Genomic DNA, 16,488 nt, shown 5'->3' with positions numbered 1-16,488 from the left:
GTGGTTACTGGCCCAACACTCTAACCACTAAGCTACCTAGTGGTTACTGGCCCAACACTCTAACTACTAGGCTACCTAGTGGTTACTGGCTCAACGCTCTAACCACTATGCTACCTAGTGGTTACTGGCCCAACGCTCTAACCACTATTCTACCTAGTGGTTACTGGCCCAACGCTCTAACCACTAGGCTACCTAGTGGTTACTGGCCCAACACTCTAACCACTAAGCTACCTAGTGGTTACTGGCCCAACGCTCTAACCACTAGGCTACCTAGTGGTTACTGGCCCAACGCTCTAACCACTAGGCTACCTAGTGGTTACTGGCCCAAAGCTCTAACCACTAGGCTACCTAGTGGTTACTGGCCCAACACTCTAACCAATAGGCTACCTAGTGGATACTAGGCTACCTAGTGGTTACTGGCCCAACACTCTAACCAATAGGCTACCTAGTGGATACTAGGCTACCTAGTGGTTACTGGCCCAACGCTCTAACCACTAGGCTACCTGCTCTTTTTTTTATTGACATATCTTTACTATTAGGGCCATATATAATTTTTAATTGACATGTTGGCTGTTAGGCCCATAAAAAAATGTGTGTGCGTGCACCCAGTAGAGGTGCTCCTGAATGTCATGATATAATTTTCACTTTGAGTGAATTGTACTGTAAAAAAGTAAATGTTACTGTAATCGTAATGAATGAATGAATGAATCAATTAACGAGTGAATGAATAAATAAATTAATGAATGAATGGATGGATGGATGAATGAATGGATGAATTAATGAAATTCATTGAGGGGAGATGTGTTTTGTGTTTCACAGTTTACAGTTGATAATACCAGTGGTGTAAAATACTTAAGTAAAAATACTTTAAAGTACTACTCAGGTTTTTTAAGGGTATCTAGGGTATATTTTTTACAACCTTTTCATTACATTTCTAAAGAAAATATGTACTTTTTACTACCCTGACACCCAAAAGTACTCGTTACATTTCGAATGCTTAGGTAGGACAGCAACATCCCCCCAATTCACACACCTATCAATATAAAGCAATGCCATCCCTACTGCTTCTGATCTGGTGGACACACTAAATACAAATACTGTGTTTGTAAATGATGTCTGAGTGTTGGAGTGTGTCTGTCTGTCTGTCTGTAAAAAAAATTGTTGTGCCGTCTGGTTAGCTTAATTAATTTACTCTTACTTTTGACTTAAGTATGACAATTGAGTACTTTCCCCCCACTCTACTTAAATACATTTTAACCAGATAGTTTTAGACTTTTACTCAAGTACTAATTTACTGGGTGACTTTCCCTTTTAATTTAATCATTTTCCATTAAGGTATGTTTACTTTTACTACAGTATGATAGTTGAGCACCTTTTTCACTACTGGATAATACCATTTTTTTTTGTATAAATCACGTGCATGAGCACTGCCGATCAACACAATGAAAATGAATGGGCAACCATGGCGCCGCGTCCTGTCTGTAAAGCCCTTAACCCTAACCCTGATTAATTTCAATTCATTCATTAATTTATTATAATTTAAGTTGAACCCATGCTAAGTTGATCCCTTTAATTTTGCAATCAAAGCTCCACTATCTCATGGGATTCTAAGACTGACTCATAGCAGTCAGAAGGCAGCAATAAAAGAACTCTTCAAAGTCCAATAGGTACAAAGCCGTGCTCCACCCTGGAGGCACCTACATCTTCCCAAGATTCATGCTGTGCTGCTCGTGGAAGGTGATGCATTGTATTGTATATTAAACATTTATCCAATTTCATGTACATAGTTCTTAGACTCATTGTCAACATTGTTCTCTCTAGGTTTCCAGCACCACTCTAGTGAGCTCTGATGGAGAACGAATCGTTCAGCGTCAGCTATAAGTTAACTCTGGACCCATTTTTTATTCCACCTGGTGGAAAGTATCCCATCTTTTTCCTGGGCATTGCTATCTATTCATTTTGTGCGTTCTGCAACCTGACCTTACTGTCCGTCATCGTCATGCAAAGGAACCTTCACAAACCCATGTATTTTATTCTCTTCAGTCTTCCTCTCAACGATCTGATAGGAATCACTGCAATGCTCCCAAAGGTGCTGTCAGACATTGTGACTGAGACAAACACGGTCTTTTACCCCCTCTGTGTTATTCAGGGGTTTCTGCTCCACATGTACGGAGGCGCGGTTCTCTTTATCCTTGCGGCTATGGCCTTTGATCGTTATGTTGCCATCTGCCAGCCGTTGAGGTACAGTACTATAATGACACCCAGGAATGTGGCGGTCATTATTTTACTGGTTTGGGGTCTTGACCTCCTCTTGATCCTACTGCTGTTCTCTCTGCAGATAAAGCTTCCCCGGTGTAGATCCTCCATAATGAATGTGTTTTGTGATAACCCCTCCCTTCTTAAACTCACCTGTGGTAATACTACACTGAATAATGTCATAGGACTGTTTAACACTGCAGTCATGCAGGTTATAAGTGTGTCCATTCAGATTTTTTCCTATGTGAAGATTCTGATCACTTGTTTGGTTACAAGAAAGTCTGACGCTAAGAGTAAGGCTTTGAACACCTGTGTGGCACAGTTGGTCATATTTTTCATATTTGAGGTTGTAGGAACCTTCACAATTTTATCACACAGATTCAAGATTGTCTCAGCTGACTTGCAAAAGATTATGGGCATGCTCATCTTTCTAGTATCTCCACTTATGAATCCAATTGTATACGGGCTGAATGCAAGTGAAATACGAATCACCCTACTGAAAGTATTTCTCAACAAAGTATCAGTCTGAACCAATTATAAACATGGTGTGATGATGGTGGTTTATGGTAACAATTTAGCCAGATGTGGGGCAGTGTATTGTTTCTGCACAGAACACATGAAACGAATAGTTACGTAATACTTCCTATTGGTAGTTCATCACTATTTCTGTGCTTTGTATTGGTAAGCAATTCACATTTATAAACATTGTGGTTCGAGCCCTGAATGCTGATATACCATGGCTGAAGGTTGTGTTATATCAAACCGTATACCACGGGTATGACAAAACATTTATTCTTACTGCTCTGATTACATTGGTAACCAGTTTATCATAGCAACAAGGCACCTCGGGAGTTTGTGGTGTATTTCCAATCAAATCAAATGTTATTGGTCACATAACATGTTTAGTAGATGTTATTGAAGGTGTAGCGAAATGCAATATACCACGGCTAAGGGCTGTATCCAGGCACTCCGCGTTGCGTCGTGTGTTAGAACCGTGATACAGTATATTGGCCATACACCACACCCCTTCTGGCCTTATTGCTGAAGTACACCATAGCTTCAAATCATTCATCAAACTATCATTTCAACCTCATGGACTGGCAGTCCCTGAATCCCTAGAAGTGACTGGTAGTTGAAATGAGAGATTGTGCTTTTAAGTTGTTTCCCTTTACCGTATCTTTACCGTATCTTTACCGTATCTTTACCGTATCTTTACCGTACCTTTACCGTATCTTTACCGTATCTTTACCGTATCTTTACCGTATCTTTACCGTATCTTTACCGTACCTTTACCGTATCTTTACCGTATCTTTACCGTATCTTTACCGTACCTTTACCGTATCTTTACCGTATCTTTACCGTATCTTTACCGTATCTTTACCGTATCTTTACCGTATCTTTATTTACATCTCAAGGTTTCTTGGTATTTTTTGTTTGTATTTTATGTATTTTTTTCATCATCAGAAAGCATTTACACGTGTTTCCAGAGGGAAACATAGAAAGTTAAACATTAAGGTAAAATATGGGAGGGAACACTTAAAAATATATGTTAAGGTCTAATCTGTGATTGGTACATCCATTTTTGGACTTTAAAATTAATTAACAATACCCATTGGTTCTTGAAGAATACAGTATAATTATAAATGCCTCATTATCTTAGTTCAAGTGTAGTACCCACATCAGGACCTAACATATACGCTTGTATCACTCCATTGTAAACAAACAGTCATGGTTAAAACTATCATTTTGATATCATGGATGGTCACTTCTTGCATCTATAGCTCTGTCTATACATTTGAGAAAGATTACAGTTATCCAGACCATTTTCTAGCTCAGTTGGTAAAGCATGGTGTTTGTAACACCAGCATAGTGGGTTTGATTCCCGGGACAGTATGACTATAAGTGGCTTTGGATAACAGCATCTGCAAGTTGGCTGTTTACCAAAACAGTGGTGAGTTGTCACTTTGTTTGTCAGGGTTTACTTCTGTTGAAGGAAAGGCGGACCAAAACGTGGCGTGGTTTGTGTTCATCTTGATATTTAATTAGAGAAAGTACTGAACACTGAATACAAAAACAATAAACAAATAACGACCGTGAAGCTAAATGAGAACTGTGATGACACAAGCAATCAACATAAACAATCACCCACAAACAAACAGTGAAACCCAGGCTACCTAAGTATGATTCTCAATCAGAGACAACTAATGACACCTGCCTCTGATTGAGAACCATATTAGGCCGAAACATACAAATCCCCAAATCCTAGAAAAACAAACATAGACTGCCCACCCCAACTCACGCCCTGACCATACTAAATAAATACAAAACAAAGGAAATAAAGGTCAGAACGTGACATTGTTATTGTTTGAGCTGCAGATTGCCCTTAAAAGTAAATAGTATAAATACTATTTTTTGCCCTTGATTTGTATAGCACAAGGAGTCATTTAGCTTTTATTGTTCCCCATAACATTTTTATTTAATATTTTATTGTTTTCTAAATGTACAATTTATTTTCTACTTTGGACTCAATTCAATCTGTAAAGCTGAAAAATAACAGATTCTGCGCTATAAATGTAAAAGTACATTTTCAATACAGCCGTCACACTGTATGCAGGCAACGTTTACTGTGAATGCTGTCTCCGCTGAAGAAAAAACATTGCCTTTCATTTTCAATACAGCCGTCACACTGTATGCAGGCAACGTTTACTGTGAATGCTGTCTCCGCTGAAGAAAAAACATTGCCTTTCATTTTCAATACAGCCGTCACACTGTATGCAGGCAACGTTTACTGTGAATGCTGTCTCCGCTGAAGAAAAAACATTGCCTTTCATTTTCAATCAGACAGTAAAGCTGAACTTCACTGGTATTGATTGAATAGAGCCCATTGTAGTTTTGGGAAATTTTAAAAGTGTTGTAGTTAATATGTGCTGATGTTGTGATTTTACAATAAAGCCTTTTCATAGGTCATTACTGAATTCAGAAAGAAATTGACATTTTATTTCTGTTAACATTTAAAATATAGCCAATGTTATACCTACACTGTAATTTACCACAACATGACATCATCATGTATTTAAATACAGTAATTAATACATCAACATGCAATCATCCCAACAACCAATGACTTAGTCTTGAGTTACGTCAGAATGTGTGAGTGGTTCTCTGGGATTACAATCACATGAATCTGTTTCCTTTAAATAACTCACTGCTGTACAACGAGTTAGGACAATATTTCTGCTAGTGCCGCAGCTCTGTCCAAACTAGTTCAGAAAGATTGGCAACATAGTAGCAGGGAATTGTTTGCTCTTAGACAAAACGTGACAGACAGGTAAACCCTCAGGTAAGCTATACCACTCATCTGAATGACATTCCGCATACTTACACATTGCTTTAATGCAGAGTACATGTTAAGGTAAAGACAATAAATGTTTACAATTATAAACTACAATATGATTACACTTCAATTCACCATCTACAGTGACTGAATATAACCAATCTGATGATTCAGTAAATATGTTAATAAGAACCTTACATTAAGCTAGACTGGAGCTAACTAGCTTAAGATAAATGTTTGCTAGTATTGAGTCAGATTTGCATACCAATTAGTTTAATAGTACCTTAAAATGTGTTCATTAGATTTGCTTTTCTTCCTTTACAGGTATTTGATTATGTCGGTCCAGACTCTTAATCAGACATTCAGTTACCACTTGCAGATTGCCAGTTTTGACATCCCTACCCCAATGACCTACCCTGTGTTCATCATGGGTCTCCTGCTCTATCTGTTCTCTGTTTTCTGTAACCTGACCATCCTGCTGTTGATCATCACACAGCGGACTCTCCACAAGCCCATGTTTTACATCCTCTTCAGTCTCCCCCTGAATGACCTGGTAGGAATCAGCTCTATGCTACCCAGGGTGTTGTCAGACATCGTGACACAGACTCACTCTGTGTATTACCCTACATGTGTTTTTCAAGCTTTTCTTTGCCACCTGTACGGGGGTGGTGTGCTTTTTGTACTTGCAGCGATGTCAATTGATAGATATTTTGCCATTTGCAAACCACTGCAATACCCCTCGATCATGACACCTTTTACACTATGTGTCATTATATCGGCTGCTTGGGGCCTGGACATGGCCATGATATTGACCCTGTTTGCTCTTCAGTCCCGAGTTAAGAGGTGCAAGGCTTACATACTAAATATCTACTGTGACAACCCCTCTCTACTTCGCCTCTCATGTGGAGAAGATGTCACAGCTAACAACATTTATGGTTTGGCTATGACAGCGGTTATGCAGATTATCAGTGTTGGTATTCAGCTATTTTCCTATATTAACATTCTTGTAATATGCATAATTAATCGACAATCTGACACCAAGAGCAAGGCTGTAAACACCTGTGTTGCTCAGCTAGTGACATTTCTTCTTTTTGAATGTACTTCCACCTTTGTAATACTGTCATATCGCTTTCAGAACATACCTCCTAATACACAGAAACTGTGCGGTATGATGATCTACCTGCTCTTACCAATTATTAATCCAATTATATACGGGATGAAAACAAAGGACATCAGAAAAGCATTTTTCATGGTGGTGAGGAAGAAAAAGATAGCGTTCAAGTGAATATTTAATAAATGTCAGCTCCATACTGGTTTCCTGTGTGTCTTAGGGCTCATGCGTATATCTCCGCTAATCACATGGAAAATGAATCTGTTTCGGGGCAACATCCACTTACTCTGCTGATGTAGTGTAGGCCGATCAATCCCCTGTCATAGTAAAACACCTAGCATCTGTTTAATACCTTTCTTCATTGACTTGTTTTGAGAATACAATTCAAACTGGACATGTTAGGCAGTGGCCTTTTTAAAGGTATGTTTTACTCATGTATTTTATGGGATATCTTAATATATGCATAAAGTTGTTTCATATAAACTGATATATTGCAAGGTGACCTCAGTGTGGAAAATTCTGTCATGTGAATGAGTAGTCCTGCAATTTCCCAAACCACCCAGACTGAACCACTTGGTCCTGTATGATATTGTTCAATCAGCCAAGAAACCCTATGACATATTATCAATAAGTGTCATTAGGAATGTGAATGTGATTACGAATTATTAAATTGAAAATGAACTGCATCAGTCTATACAAGCCTCTTATGTCATTGTACTCGAGCAGACTATGAGACAGCTGTATGTGTAATTGGTCATCTTACCCAGTCCCAATGATTTAAGATAAGGCCTTTAGACAGCTTTATGGTTTACACAGTCCCAAATGACGTAAAGGCCCAGTGCAGTCAAAAATGTCAGTTTTCTGTGTTTTATATATATTTCCACACTTAATAATGCGAAATTGTGAAAATGATGATAATGCCCTTTTAGTGTAAGAGCTGTTTGAAAACATTTCAGCCTGTTTTGGTGGGATGGAGTTTTGGTCACCAGGCAGTAAATTTGTTAATAGACCAATAAGAAATTGTTTCAAACATCTCTGCCAATAACAGCTCATTTTCAGTTTTTCCCTCCCCACTAAGAAAACTCAGCAAAATTCTTGATTGAGAAATTGCTCTTTGCTATTTTTGTTTCTTTTTGACCATTTTAATTGAAAACAAACACAACATGGTACTTAATTGTTACCCATGTATGATTTGATATTGAGATAAAAACAGCTGCATTGGACCTTTAAGTAAGGCATTTGGAAGGCCTTGTGGTTGTGTACTGTTCCTTTAGGAGTTGTGACTGTTAGGGGGCATGTGTGACGACAACCGGGACAGCAGCACCATGGAAACCCAAGGGGACTTCCTTTTGTCTCTCTGTCACAGTTTACCTGTCTTCCGGGGCTGTATCTATAATCACCACAGTACTTTGAGCTTAGACAGTCAGAGCTTGGTCTACCGATTTGCATACTGGTTTCACTCACATTGGGCTGTTTTAAAAGGATAGTTCAGACAAATTTCAAATGTACAGATAACTGGCAAGTCTATAGATTATGAAAGTCAGCACCCGAAAACGTAGCTTAGTTTACCTACTCACAACATATCATTATCATCATTGAATGCCAAACAATGGGAGGGGTAGGACCAGTGCTTGACTTTGACTGAAATAGGTGCCTGTGCTCATTTTGGGTATTATCTATGCATAACCCATAACCCTTACCCCTACCTACATGTACAAATGACCTCGACTGTACCCCCACATTGACTCGGTACTGCCGGATTTTGATTTGATTTGATTGGTAGTTGTTTATACGTGTGTCGTAACAAATGAGCCTCACCAACGACGGATTGGTACAAAACATATCCACTATTGTCGTTCTGCAGATTTTGAAGTGAGTGACCAGACCCAGCAGAACCACAGTCAGTGTTTTGACCAGTGGCTCTTGGTCATTACACTGTGATGACACACATATAAACAACTGCTATGGTTTGTTTATAACAGCTGTCTTTCAGGATGTAACTTTGATAGTGGTTATATTTACATATATCCTGATCCTGCTCACCTGTGTTATGAATAAGTCGACTGATGCCCGGAGCAAGGCCATTCAGACATCTGGTACACATCTGGTAGTGTTGTTATTCATTGATTGTCAATCATTGTCATTGATTTTATCAATCAGCTCCATCTCTGAGGAGGGCTTTTGGAGTTATGGTGTTCCCACCGATTCTGAATCCCCTCATTTATGGTCTAAAAACTAAAGAAATTCAACAAATTGTTCTGGGTATCTGCAAACGAAGGGTATCTTCAGTTAAATGAGAAGAAATACTGCACATGAATGTGATAATACATGTCATGGGCTTTAGGGACAATTTAAGGCCTTCCAAAATAAAAGAAAGAGACGCTCCTTTGTAAATCAAATTGATTATGTTGAAGAGGCTTCCATTAAAGAACACCCTCTGTGTTGTGTTAGACAGGTAACTCTCGATCCACAATATAGCATGATGTAAAGCCATAACGCATTTGTTTTTCAAGCATTATGACCGATGTCAAAAGCCGCACTGAAGTCGTAACAAAACAGCTCCCAAAATCTTCTTATTATCAATTTCTCTCAGCCAATTAACAATTTGTGTAAGTGCCGTACATGTTGAATGCCCTTCCCTGTTAGCTGAAAGTCTGTTGTTAGCCATTTCATTTGGAATTTTAGGACCCCTTAAGGTGTCACTTAAATTATGACAAAATGATTTGATGAAACATTGAATTTGTACTTGCTGCTATTAGTGTTGTGCACTTGAGTGAGGACCCAAAAGCGATTTAACAAAAACAGAGTCCTTTAATGTAAAAACACAGGGAAGACATAGATCCTCTTCAGATGTAGAAAATGGCAAAATAGACAACCCTCAGAGAGGGCGACAAATGAAACAGAAAGTCCTTCTGATATTTACTAAGAGTCCCCTTCTTAGCAGCAGAGGAGAATAGCTGGGTTGCGGCGACAGACTGCTGGTCTCTCTGGGTAGGCGCGGGTCGTAGCGGACAGAGGTACCTGATCACACGTAGCATCAGAAGAACAGGCAGATTCCAACAGGATGGGACAAGGGTGAAGCAAACAAGACGATAGTTTGGTTCTGGCATGAGAAACTCAAACGAGAATCTGACAAGGAAAGAAGCAGGAACAGAGAGAGAAATAGAGACCTAATCAGAGGGAAAAAGGGAACAGGTGGGAAAAGGGTGAACGAGGTAGTTAGAGGAGATGAGGAACAGCTGGAGGAGGAGAGAAAGAGAAGGTAGCCTAATACGACCAGCAGAGGGAGACTGAGTGAAGAGAAAGAACAGGAACAAGACATAATATGACAAGACATGACAATTAGCCCATATAAATGCATTCAATAACAGCTTCATACACTGAACAAAATATAAACGCAACATGTAAAGTGTTGGTTCCATGTTTCATGAGCTGAAATAAAAGATGCAAGAAATTTTCCATACTCACCAAAAGCTTATTTCTTTCAAATTCTGGGCACAAATTTATTTATAGCCCTGTTAGTGATTATTTTTCCTTTGCCAAGATAATCCATCCATTGCGTGGGGACAATAAAGGGACACTCTAAAATGTGAAGTTTTATTACACAACACAATGTTTTAAGGGAGCGTGCAATTAGCCTGCTGACTGCAGGAATGTCCACCAGAGCTCTTACCAGTTAAATTAATGTTAATTTCTCTACCAGAAGCCGCCTCTAACATAATTTTAGAGAATTTGGTAGTACGTCCAGCCGGCCTCACAACCGCAGACCATGTGTAACCACGCCAGCCCAGGACCTCCACATCCAGCTTCTTCACCTGCGGGATCGTCTGATATCAGCCACCCGGACAGTTTATGAAACTGTGGGTTTGCACAACTGAATAATTTCTGCGCAAACTGTCAGAAACCATCTCAGGGAAGCTCATCTGCTGCTCGTCGTCCTCACCAGGGTCTTGACCTGACTGCAGTTTGGCGTCATAAGTGACTTCAGTGGGCAAATGCTCACCTTCGATGGCCACTGGCATGCTGGAGAAGTGTGCTCTTCACGGATGAATCACGGTTTTAACTGTACCGGGCAGATGGCAGACAGTGTGTATGGCATTGTGTGTGCGAGCGGTTTGCTGATATCAGCGTTGTGAACAGAGTTCCCCATGGTGGCGGTGGGGTCATGGTATGGGCAGGCATAAGCTACTGACAACTAACACAATTGCATTTTAATCGATGGCAATTTGAATGCACAGAGATACCGTGACGAGATCCTGAGGCCCATTGTCATGCCATTCATCCACCACCAACTCATGTTTTAACATGATAATGCACGGCCTGGCACGGCCCAATGTCACAAGGATCTGTACACCATTTCTGGAAGCTGAAAATGTCCCAGTTCTTCCATGGCCTGCATACTCACTAGACATGTCACCCATCGAGCATGTTTGGGATGCTCTGGGTCGATGTGTATGACAGCTGACACATTTTCCTGGGGATTTTTTATTTAGCTCATTTGATTACCGTGGGGCCATGGACATATACTGTAGGGGTTTACTAAGGGTTGGCGGATTGGTCGGCTGTTTGAGCCAGTAAAATGTGCTTTGCTATTCTAATCAACTTTTTGGAATTCAAAATTACAGTGATTGTCTTTCATAATTTTGTCAGTTACGCGTGGATGTGTATGTTCAGAATTTGTTGTTGGAATGTCATTCCTAAATTTGCTAATCTTGCCGACGAAAAAATTATTAAAGTAGTTGGGAATATCAGTTGGTTGTGTGATGAATGAGTCATCTGATTCAATGAAGGATGGAGCTTAGTTTGCCTTTTTGCCCAAAATGTCATTTAAGGTGCTCCAAAGCTTTTTAGCATTAATCCTTTAATCATATATATTTTTTTCATAGTACAGTTTCTTCTACTTTTTGTTCAGTATCATAACGATTTCTCAGTTAACATTGTTTGCCAATCGGCTATGCAGCCAGACTTATTTGCCATTCCTTTTGCCTCATCCCTCTCATCTGTACCATCCACAGAGATTTAACAGTTTTTACTATCTGAGTTTATAAACTGGGTGGTTCGAGCCCTGAATGCTGATTGGCTGACAGCCGTGGTATATCAGACCGTATACCACGGGTATGACCCCAATTTTTTTTTTACTGCTCTAATTACGTTGGTAACCAGTTTATAATAGCAATAAGGCACCTCAGGGGTTTGTGATATGTGTTGTGCATAAGAACAGCCCTTCGCCGTGGCATATTGGCCATATACCACACCTCCTCGGGCCTTATTGCTTAATTAAGATAGTCAGGATATGAATGTTATCTTTTAGTAGCAAGTTATCGATTTCATGAACTTTGTTTCTTAGGCTACATATGTTAATGTAAGCCATTTTTTTTGCAATTTTCTGAGATTCATTTATTTTTTGCTTTCCTGGGAGGATTTTCAGAGGTCGGCATTACAGTGATATTTGTGATTGAGCTGATGTGAACTGAACACATAGTGAACTGCATAGAGTGGGCTTCCTAATAGGGCAAACAGCCTCTGCACTAACCCATATCAACACAATGCCCCACATTGACAAAGTGAACATGTTTTTAGATCTTTTTTTAACTGTATTGTAAATGAAATACATCTCATTTACATAAGATTTCACACCCCTTCTAAAAACCTTTGTAGAAATACCTTAGGCAGTGATTACAGCTGTAAGGTTTTCTGGGTAAGTCTCTAAGAGCTTTCCACGCCTGGATTGCGCAACATCATTCCCATAATTATTCTCAGAATTCTTCAAGCTCTGTCAAATTGGTTGTTGATCATTGCTAGACAACCATTTTCAGGTCTTGCCATAGAATTTCAAGTAGATTTAAGTACCTGTACCTCGGCCACTCAGGAACAATAATTGTCTTCTTGATAAGCAACTCCGATGTAGATTTGGCCTTGTTTTAGGTTATTGTCCTGCTGAAAGGTAAATTCATCTCCCAGTATCTGGTGGAAAGCAGACTGAACCAGGTTTTCCTCTAGGAATTTGCCTGTGCCTAGCTCCATGCCATTTCTTTTTTTATCCTGATGCAGCTACCACTATGCTTGAAAATATGGAGAGTGGTACTCAGTCATTTAATTTATTTAACCAGGTAAGCTAGTTGAGAACAAGTTCTCATTTACAACTGCGACCTGGCCAAGATAAAGCAAAGCAGTGTGACACAAACAACAACACAGAGTTACACATGGAATAAACAAGCGTACAGTCAATAACACAATTGGAAAAAAAGAAAGTCTATATACAGTGTGTGCAAATGGCGTGAGGAGGTAAGGCAATGAATAGGCCATAGTAGCGAAGTAATTACAATTTTGCAGATTAACACTGGAGTGATAGATGAGCAAATGATGTTGTGCAAGTAGTGATACTGGTGTGCAAAAGAGCAGAAAAGTAAATAAAAAACAATATGGAGATGAGGTAGGTAGATTGGGTGGGCTATTTACAGATGGACTATGTACAGCTGCAGCGATCGGTTAGCTGCTCAGATAGCTGATGTTTAAAGTTAGTGAGGGAAATGTAAGTCTCCAGCTTCAGCAATTTTTGCAATTCGTTCCAGTCATTGGCAGCAGAGAACTGGAAGGAAAGGTGGCCAAAGGAGGTGTTGGCTTTGGGGATGACCAGTGAGATGTACCTGCTGAAGCGCGTGCTACGGGTGGGTGTTGTAATCGTGACCAGTGAGGTAAGGTGTAGCTTTACCTAGCATAGACTTATAGATGACCTGGAGCCAGTGGGTCTGGCGACGAATATGTAGCTAGGGCCAGCTGACTAGAGCATACAGGTAGCAGTGGTGGGTGGTATAAGGGGCTTTGGTAACAAAACGGATGGCACTGTGATAGACTGCATCCAGTTTGCTGAGTAGAGTGTTGGAAGCTACTTTGTAGATGACATCGCCGAGGTCGAGGATCGGTAGGATAGTCAGTTTTAATAGGGCAAGTATGGTGGCGTGAGTGAAGGAGGCTTTGTTGCGAAATAGAAAGCTGATTCTAGATTATATTTTGGATTGGAGATGTTTGATATGAGTCTGGAAGGAGAGTTTACAGTCTAGCCAGACACCTAGGTATTTGTAGTTGTCCACATATTCATAGTCCACATAATGTGTTGTATTAGAATTGTCCCAAACATAACACTTTGTATTCAGAACAAAAAGTTAATTGCTTTGCCACATTGTTTGCAGTATTTCATTATTTTATCAGATAAGTTGACTGAGAACACATTCTCATTTACAGCAATGATCTGGGGAATAGTTACAAGGAAGAGGAGGTGGGATGAATGAGCCAACTGTAACCTGGATGATTAGGTGACCGTGATGGTATGAGGGCCAGATTGGGAATTTAGCCTGGACAATAGGGTGAACACCCATACTTTTATGATAAGTGCCATGGGATCTTTCATGACCACTGTGAGTCAGGACACCCGTTTAATGTCCTATCTGAAAGACGGCACCCTACACAGGGAAATGTCCCCAAACACTGCCCTGGGGCACTGGGATATTTTTTTAGACCAGAGGAAAGGGTGCTTCCTACTGGCCCTCCACTGCCACTTCCAGCAGCGTCTGGTCTCCCATCCAGGGACCAACCAGGACCAACCCTGCTTAGCTTCAGAAGCAAGCCAGCAGTGGGATGCAGGGTGGTATGCTGCTGGCTTGTTGCAAAAAGGATGCATGTTTGGAATATTTTTCTTCTGTACAGGCTTCCTTTTCTGGCAATTAGGCTAGTATTGTGGAGTAACTAGAATGTTGTTATTCAGTGAAGGCTGCTGGGGGGAGGACGGCTCATAAAGGCTGGAAAGGAGCGAATGAAATGGCATCAAACCATGTGTTTTATGATTTAATACCACTCCACTTTTCCCCCTACAGACTTACCACGAGCCCGTCCTCCCCAATTAAGATGCCACCAACCTCCTGTGTTGTTGATCCATCCTCAGTTCTCTCTTATCACAGCCATTAAACTCTGTAACTGTCACCATTGGCCTCATGTTGAAATCCCTGAAAGGTTTCCTTCCTCTCCGGCAACTGCGTTAGGAAGGACGCCTGTTTCTTTGTAGTGACTGGGTGTATTGATACCCTATTCAAGTGTAATTAGTATGTTCACCATGCTCAAAGGGATATTCAATACCTGCTTTTTTCATTTTTACCCATCTTCCAATAGGTACCCATCTTTGCAGGACATTGGTCTGTGTTTGAAATGTCCTTCTTGACTGAGAGATCTTAAAGCTACAATGCATTTGGAAAGTATTCAGACCACTTCCTTTTTTCCACATTTTGATTCGTTACAGCCTTATTCTAAAATGTATTAAATAATTTGTTTCCCTCAGCATCTACACACAATACCCCATAATGACAAAGCAAAAACAGGTTTTAGAAGGGCCTTAGTCCAAGAACCCGATGGTCACTCTGACAGAGCTCCAGATTTCCTCTGTGGAGATGGGAGAACCTTCCAGAAGGACAACCATCTCTGCAGCACTCCACCAATCAGGCCTTTATGGTAGAGTGGTCAGATGAAAGCCAGTCCTCAGTAAAAGCACATGACAGCCTGCTTCGTGTATGCCTAAAGGCACCTAAAGGAGTCAGAGACCATGAGAAACAAGATTCTCTTGTCTGATGAAACCAAGATTGAACTCTTTGGCCTGAATGCCAATCATCACGTCTGGAGGAAACCTGGCACCATCCCTACGGTAAAGCATGGTGGTGGCAGCATCATGTTTTTCAGTGGAAGGGACTGGGAGACAAGTCAGGATCAAGCAACGACCCTAAGCACATAGCCAAGACAATGCAGGAGTGGCTTCGGCGTCTCTGAATGTCCCTGAGTGGCCCAGTCAGAGCACGGACTTGAACCCAATCGAACATCTCTGGAGAGACCTGAAAATAGCTGTGCAGCGAAGATGATCTCAGGGTCCAATGGTGTAGTAGCGGGGCTGTACAGAAGTGAGAGTGCGCCAGGCTTCACATTCTTGGACCCCAGGTGGTGGGAGATAGTGAAATGGAAAAGAGTGAATAACAGGGTCCATCTCGCCTGCCTGGAGTTGAGGCACTTGGCAGTGCGGAGATATTCTAGGTTCTTATGGTCCAATCACACCAAGAATGGATGCAGCCTTCCATCGCTTTGGTCGAAGAGATGTGGAGTGAATGAATACTTGAAAAAACATACTACTACAAAAACAAATCCTAAACATAAAATGATGTACTGGATAGTTAATAAGCACTTTAATTTATTTTTCTGTTTGAATTACAGTATGTTGTTCCTCACAATGAGTCACACATATTTTTCAAGACATGACCTCTCTTGAGAGACTAACCCATTATTTGAAGATCAACTATTAGATATCTCAGAGGAATGACGAATGTTCCTCACAGTCTCTATAAATACCTTACGAAGTCATATGATAGAGTTAGTTTCTCTCAGAGTTTCAGGTAATGATTTCTCTCAAGTGTGAGTCGTATACATTTTCTACTGTGATTTCCTCACTATATGATTTGTTTTAAAATTGGGTGTCATGACTCACCACATTGAGTTTTAAAAAGAAGGGGAGCCTGGTCACAGGCAAATCATTTTTATGCTGTGGAAAATCAACTGTATGTAAAAGGTTGGTTTCCCCCCCATAAACAAGCAGTATTCATCCATGGTCATAATCTTGTTCCAGTATTCTGTTAACATAAATGTCAATGTAATGTATTATTGTCAATTTTTTATACATTTCTTGTATTTAGAACTACTAACATGTATTGATTCATTGATTTATTAATGACTCAACTATTCATCAGTTTTCATAATG

At 40.3% G+C, this 16,488-nt stretch overlaps 2 protein-coding genes across 2 annotated transcripts; both read left to right on the top strand.

Annotated features, from left to right (window-relative positions):
- The first annotated feature begins 1,849 nt into the window (after window positions 1-1,849).
- Window positions 1,850-3,499, top strand: LOC109909482 (putative gustatory receptor clone PTE01). Its single transcript, XM_020508513.2, has one exon. The coding sequence runs from the start codon at window positions 1,850-1,852 to the stop codon at window positions 2,783-2,785; it is 936 nt and encodes a 311-aa protein (XP_020364102.1). The 3' UTR covers window positions 2,786-3,499.
- Window positions 3,500-5,490: 1,991 nt separating this feature from the next.
- On the top strand, window positions 5,491-8,940 carry LOC109909483 (olfactory receptor 1N2-like). The gene is made up of 3 exons (XM_031796327.1): window positions 5,491-5,596; window positions 5,915-6,489; window positions 8,636-8,940. The coding sequence occupies exons 2-3, from the start codon at window positions 5,925-5,927 to the stop codon at window positions 8,938-8,940; spliced, it is 870 nt and encodes a 289-aa protein (XP_031652187.1). The 5' UTR covers window positions 5,491-5,596; window positions 5,915-5,924.
- The last annotated feature ends 7,548 nt before the right edge of the window (window positions 8,941-16,488 follow it).

The sequence above is a fragment of the Oncorhynchus kisutch genome, linkage group LG18 (genome assembly GCF_002021735.2).
Source record: "Oncorhynchus kisutch isolate 150728-3 linkage group LG18, Okis_V2, whole genome shotgun sequence".
NCBI classification, from domain to species: Eukaryota; Metazoa; Chordata; class Actinopteri; order Salmoniformes; family Salmonidae; genus Oncorhynchus; species Oncorhynchus kisutch.
This window is presented reverse-complemented; position numbering and strand designations above follow the sequence as displayed.

What these genes read in the sequence shown, in the direction of transcription:
- LOC109909482 (XM_020508513.2), top strand. Translation starts at nt 1,850, where the DNA reads ATGGAGAACGAATCGTTCAGCGTCAGCTATAAGTTAACTCTGGACCCA.
- LOC109909483 (XM_031796327.1), top strand. Translation starts at nt 5,925, where the DNA reads ATGTCGGTCCAGACTCTTAATCAGACATTCAGTTACCACTTGCAGATT. An exon ending in CCCCTCTCTACTTCGCCTCT is followed by an intron (nt 6,490 to 8,635) that starts CATGTGGAGAAG and finishes CTTGGTCATTAC; the next exon opens with ACTGTGATGACACACATATA.